The sequence below is a fragment of the Bombus impatiens genome, unplaced genomic scaffold (genome assembly GCF_000188095.3).
Source record: "Bombus impatiens unplaced genomic scaffold, BIMP_2.2 scf_0739, whole genome shotgun sequence".
NCBI lineage: Eukaryota > Metazoa > Arthropoda > Insecta > Hymenoptera > Apidae > Bombus > Bombus impatiens.
The window spans coordinates 1-6,525 of NT_177158.1; the positions used below are offsets into that span (position 1 = coordinate 1).

At 36.1% G+C, this 6,525-nt stretch overlaps 1 protein-coding gene across 1 annotated transcript; it reads right to left on the bottom strand.

Moving 5' to 3' along the window:
- Positions 1-756: 756 nt before the first annotated feature.
- On the bottom strand, positions 757-2,789 carry LOC100746787 (death-associated inhibitor of apoptosis 2-like). The gene is made up of 3 exons (XM_033322970.1): positions 2,031-2,789; positions 1,150-1,234; positions 757-1,031 (listed from the first exon to the last, which is right to left on the bottom strand). The coding sequence occupies exons 1-3, from the start codon at positions 2,787-2,789 to the stop codon at positions 841-843; spliced, it is 1,035 nt and encodes a 344-aa protein (XP_033178861.1). The 3' UTR covers positions 757-840.
- Between the last annotated feature and the right edge of the window lie 3,736 nt (positions 2,790-6,525).

The window sequence follows — 6,525 nt, forward strand, 5'->3', positions numbered from 1 at the left end:
GATTCTTTTTCATTTCTACAGTTCGAAAATCTCGCTTTTCATTCGATCCGCATTTTTTTTCCGAAAAACGATATAAATGTTTTCTCCCACGTACTTAATTCGCTATTCTACGTTTGATCCAACTGATTCATTTTTACCATTGTCTGCACAATATTGTTTTGATCTTATTTAATAATTATATGTAATTTTAACTTAATCATACAGAATTTAGGAACATAAGTGCGTGTATACCAGTGCAGATGAGCTGCTATCTTCATCAGATTTAGCCTTTGATAGTTTCTCCTTCAGTGTTCTGCTATCTTTATCAGATTTAGCCTTTGATAGTTTCTCCTTCAGTGTTAGATGCTTTTGTCTTTGATCCTTTTCCTGCAATAGCTACTTTTAAATAGAGAAGATTGAAGGCAAAGCATAAACAAAGAAAGTATAAATAAAAGAAAAAGTAAGCTATGATTTTTATGATTTGAAATATATATATATTTTTTACTAACAATAAGGAGAATAAAACAAAGAACAATTAGTTAGATGCAGAAAAACTTACCTATATTCAGATAAAATAAGATACATAATACAAATTAATGTTTACCTAAGTAACACTTAAAATACAAAAAAAGCTAAAAATATAAGAAAAAATGTATTTGATTAGTTTAATATTATGTTTCTGTTTACTAATTACTGCAGAAATAGTACTAAAAATAAAATATTTTATCATTACCTGATATATACACATAATTTAACGATACGTGATACCAAACATGTTAATGTGTGTATGTCATTTTTAAAAAATTATAAAGATAATTTATTCAAGAGATATGAATAAGCTAATTTACACATGTGCATGCATTATGCCAAAAATATACGTCTAATGGCTTTAATATTTTTTCCGCAAATTATGCATTTTTTGAAAGCAGGTGAACAGTACTGGCAAGTTGCTAAATGCCCACAAGGTAAAAAAATAATCGTCGATTCTTGTTCCTTGCAAACTTTACACGTACGAGCATCTTTCATTGCCTGATTTTCTTCTTCCAGGGAAGCTAAAATAGTAAACAGTATATTTAAATATAATACATAATAAAATTTATTATATGTATACGGATTTCATACAAATTGACGAATTTGTGATCAATCTATGTTTTTATTTTAATTACTTACCAAGTTTCTCTCGGAGAGTCATTTCATTACTATCATTTTCACTATTGGATCTCTCCGGATTCTCATCTGCAATTTCTATCGGTTCCTGAAATAATTATAATGTACATAAGTGTTACAACCGTTCGCGGGGAGACGCGGTCGCGAGGAAAACGCGTCAGCGAGAGGCGTAAATTCTCGCTACGATTCGGTTAATCGACGCCGCGAAGTAATCGTTCCCCTGTTTCGGTTAAGATAACAGAGGTGGTTAAATCAATATGACACGGTATAGTAAGTTATATTTCACCGTTTATTCCAACAACTTATAACGAAGACAGTTACGCTGGTGCGTATGTACGAGATGAATGAGTGACTGATCTACGGGTGTGTATACCCGGTTAAAGGATGTTGACCGTTCGAAGGATGTAAAATCAGAGATGTTCGGAGACGATGCTGTGGCGAAGAAAAGCTAAGGATGGGTGTGTCTAGCGCACGGGACCATCGGATTTGTTGGTGACGATTTTAGTTAAGAGAGCGAGGGAAATAGTCTTCGTTGTTAATTGATTAAACGAAGGATCTTAACCGCCCTCGAGAGAAAGTGGTTCGTGGGAGGAAAGTTGCATCATGCGTGAGAAAAACTAATTTTCCCTTGTCAAGCCGTGGTAGACAATGGGCTTTAGAAATGCTTCGGAAGCAGAGATGGACCTCGACTAGGAAATTCCTGAGATTTATGAAAGGTACTTGAGACTATTGAGGGTACGCAGTGAGTATCCAAAGATATCTGATTGCCATCTTGCCCGCGGTGTGTGGCCTGGGCTAGGCAGAGGGTTACGCGACGTAACAATAAGTATATATCTGAATTATTAATTATACATATGGTTCAGGGTTTAATTTTTTGTACTTACTTCTGCATAAGTTTCATATAGCTTCTTGCCTGCTACTTTATTAACATATTCCCAGCCCCGTACTGTTAATAAATAACAACATCTGGGAGACAAAATTGCATGCTCTTCCCATGGAACTTCATCTCTCCAACCAGATTTAGTATTTCCACAATGGAAACAGGTGGTGAAATCGTGTATTCCGGTGTAGTAGAAGCCTGCATCGGCTAATTCCTCACTTGTCTGTTTCATATGTGTAGGCCATGATTCGAATGAATTTAGTCTGGATTCGTAAGTAGCATATTTCAATTTTTTAGCTTTCCTAACATCTTGTAGTCCCAAACGGCTAAGTTCATATGCCGTTGGGTACCTTAAATGTCGTAAAAATCCATGGTCATTAAAATCAAATGACTCATGATATTGTAAACCATAACGACAAGGTATATTTCTATTTCTTCGTTCAGTCCGTAGAACTTTATCAGGATCTACTCCAACTGGTACATTATCACAATGTTCATTGCGGATAAATCTGCACTCTGGAGAACGCATCTCATGAATCTGCATTGGATTATCACCGTCTGTCCAATGATTTACCACCAATTCACATTCAAAGCATCTCACTCTATCTATTTCACCCGTATAATAGAATCCTGCAGCTGCAAGACTGACAGGGTCAATGAAAGATTTAGGCCAACTTCGAAAACTCCAACGTCTACTTGCTTCAAAACGATAATCATCGTTATTTTCTTCGATGCCATGTGAAGTGGATGGAATCGGCGACATTGATGCCGTCGACTGTATCGGTGATGTTGAATCAATCACACTTGCTGAAGATATGAAAGGTACGGCAAACCCATCCGACAATACTGTATCATTCGATGAAGTTGAATCAATCGATGAAGTTGAATCCATCGATGAATGTAAATCCATCGATGAATGTGAATCCATCGATGAATATGAATCCATCGATGAATGTGAATCCATCGATGAATATGAATCCATCGATGAATGTGAATCCATCGATGAGAATGTGAATCCATCGCCATCGATGAATGTGAATCCATCGATGAATGTGAATCCATCGATGAATGTGAATCCATCGATGAATGTGAATCCATCGATGAATGTGAATCCATCGATGAATATGAATCCATCGATGAATGTGAATCCATCGATGAATGTAAATCCTCATTTTCTGAAGATTCTGAATCATGTCCCATTAAGTGTTGGAAGTGATTTGCAGGAATCATTTTATCCAAATTGTAATCTAATGCACCTTCGAACCCATTTAAAAGAAAAAGAAATTGAAATATCTACTAATTGTAAATGACTTAAGAAATATTGTACGTGTACAATTGATCAGACAGAAATATATTACAGACAAAACTTACGAATATCAGATGTTGACGTTCCGCTTCAACAGCACCCCAACGCTTCAATTGGAATCTTGACAAATATTTAATATCTTATTCTTGTATATTTTATATTTTTAGATTTACTAAAACTGCGCAATCGTACGAACGAGCCACGCAAACTCTTCGACCGTCAGTCTAATACTGAATCTTGCTGCTGGTATGTACCGGGAAGCTACTACTTGTTTTTTATAAATCTTATCCCTACCTACAGTACCCGGCAGCAATATACTCCTTCATTGCACTATAAGGCATGCACTATGCAGAGTGGGCATGTTGTCGACCAATGAAATTTCACCGATGCTCCGTCCCTTACTGTGTAAAAGAAAGGACGCTCGCTAGGTACAGCGTGAAAATATATCTCATTTTTACGCACCTCCGAAAATTATGCCGCTTTTGAAGGAATTCTTATTTCATCCCTTTTTACTTGTTAATATTAACACATTGTTTAAAATATCAGTAAAAACTGCTGCGTAGTCTAGAGAGTCAAAGAGAACGATAAAAAATTACAATATATTATTAACAGATATAATAAAAGAAAAAATGACAATAGATGCTTGCTAAGATGTTCTAATCGAGTTTTCGTAACATCTCTAGTTCGACATCGTCTTCCTACAATTCTTCCCGAAATTTCTATAACGTTCTGCTTCAGATTTGCAATATTCGGAAACTCCTAATCCGTCCATTATTTCGGTTCAAGTGCCCACAGTCCTAATCCGACATCTACTTCCTGGGTATAATATATGGGTATGGGTACAATATTTGGTAGAAGAATAATTGCTGTCGTAAACAGTATAGTCTAAAGTCCTAGGTAACCGTTACTTTATGGCATCCTACACCTTGTGGCGTGTACCCTGCCCCGGTATGAATCATCGCGGATTATAATGAAATTATTTTTACAAGTAAGTACGCAGTTCTTCAATATGTGAAACAACTCACACAGGGTTTCTGCAAGAAAATTCAACCGTTTGTAACATTTTATAAATTTATTTTGAGATAAAGTTCTCTCGCGATGCGAATAGTAAAACGCTGTAGCATTATGTTATATTACATTATACATATTATATCATATTATATATATATATAATATATAATATATATTTATATAATATATATATAATTATATAATATATAAATATATTTATATAATATATATATTATATAAATATATTTATATATATATTTGTATATATATATAAATATATATATTTATATTATATATATATATATGTCGGAGATGGAAGGACGGCGGGACTTTCCGTCGAGAATGCTGGGAAAATTCTCCCATCACCATAGTCAAGATTTTAATGTTTAATGTGATTTTGCATTACGCGGAGACGAGGAAATAAAATCAAACTAAATTAAATCCAAAATTCAAGGGCCCTTTTGTAATAACAGAAATCTTGGAAGGGGATAGGTACGGGTTGAAAACGATAGGTGGTAAACGATCTTCTAAATATAGTCATGACAGGTTGCGAAAAATGTCAAATAGCTGTATCCCAGCGGAATTGGACGTCTGTACCGATGGCTAGAACAGTGAGCATGGCGATATGAGTACCCCGATCTCGGAGGATCAGAAGCACGACACGCCCCCCCCCCCCCCCTAGCAGAATAACACAGGAAAGCTCCTGGTGGCCGTGTGGCCATTTGTGAGGGACTACACACGAGCTCGGGGCAATAACATAAGAAAGGTCAGGAAGGCCGAGCAACAGGTTAAAAGTACCATCGGGCGGTCGTACGATCCAGAAAACGAGACTCACGTGGGTGCGAAATGAAAAATGGTCCATCATGTCATTGCGACCAGACTAACAACCTGCAGGATACAACTGGCATTTGAATACCAATCATGACGCCATTAATTTGTCTCTCTTATTCCTCTTGTTACCAAACCCCGAACAAAATTTGCTGTTAAACCGGGCCCTTGATTTAGTTAAGTTGTAAATAACGTTATTTGTACCGAATCTAATATTGGATGAACTCAATACTTTAGTTACACACGGGGACGTGTGATAGTCAGGATGGCCGTGTCGGAGATGAAAGGACACCGGAGCCGTCCCTCTGGAACTTCGGGAAAATCCGTAAAATTGCAATTAAAGTTTACAGTCGTAATTAAACAATTTGCCGTCATCCTGCCCAATTGTACTTGTTTGCGATTTGTGATAATAAACTTAATAAGCTCAAGGAGACCATCAGTCGCCGAACGTAGCCGCGGTACGCGGTACGGTAAGAGATACATGGAATATTGTTCCCCTTCTCTCTCTCTCTCTCTCTCTCTCTTCTATTTTCACTGTCTCTTATTAGAATTCTATGATGCATACCAGGGCCGGCGTGACTTTTTCTGGGGCCAACTTCAAAAATTTCGTGGGCTTGAATACACATTCAAATCCTACATTTAAATTTTATAACGAGGAATTATTTATTTACAAATGCTGTTACGTATTATATATTTTTATAAGCAGTTTTTTAAACAAATCCAAGTAATATTTTTTCACATCCATAATTCGCTTTCGAGGGGCAAAATATTCAATGAAAGTACAAAATCTGCAATCATGTATGACTTTTGCAAAAGCTATTGATGTAGTTTAATTTCTCTAAAAGTACATTTCTCTGAAAGCGCCTGGATTTTTATCTATAGTAGTTTTCAGGATATGAGGACTTTGTGGAGTTACACTGAACTTTGATAATTTTTGTCACTCCTTTAAACTGAATCATAGCTACTAGAAAATATTTTGCATCTGTTAATGGTATCATCATTCTGTAAAAAGTTAATCAAAATAGGTGTTTTTTAATTGGGTATTTTTCGTAAACCGCGGGGCCTTTCGAAACGCGAGCCCGGCTTCCGGCGAAAGCGCTGAACCTGTCTTGCGCCGGCCCTGATACACGCAAGCCCACATCAAAATCTTTATTTCCCACCAAATGCGTCTGCAATACCTAACTACAATGTTTCAATCTAGGGAATTTAGAATCTATAATTTGACAAATATGTATATATGTACAAGTTGTACATTATTTAACATTATTTAGTGTGAATCACCCTTCGAATGTTTTTCTATAGTTGTTTATCAAAGAAACTTAAATCGACTTGTGTTGCAAATATCTACCCTATT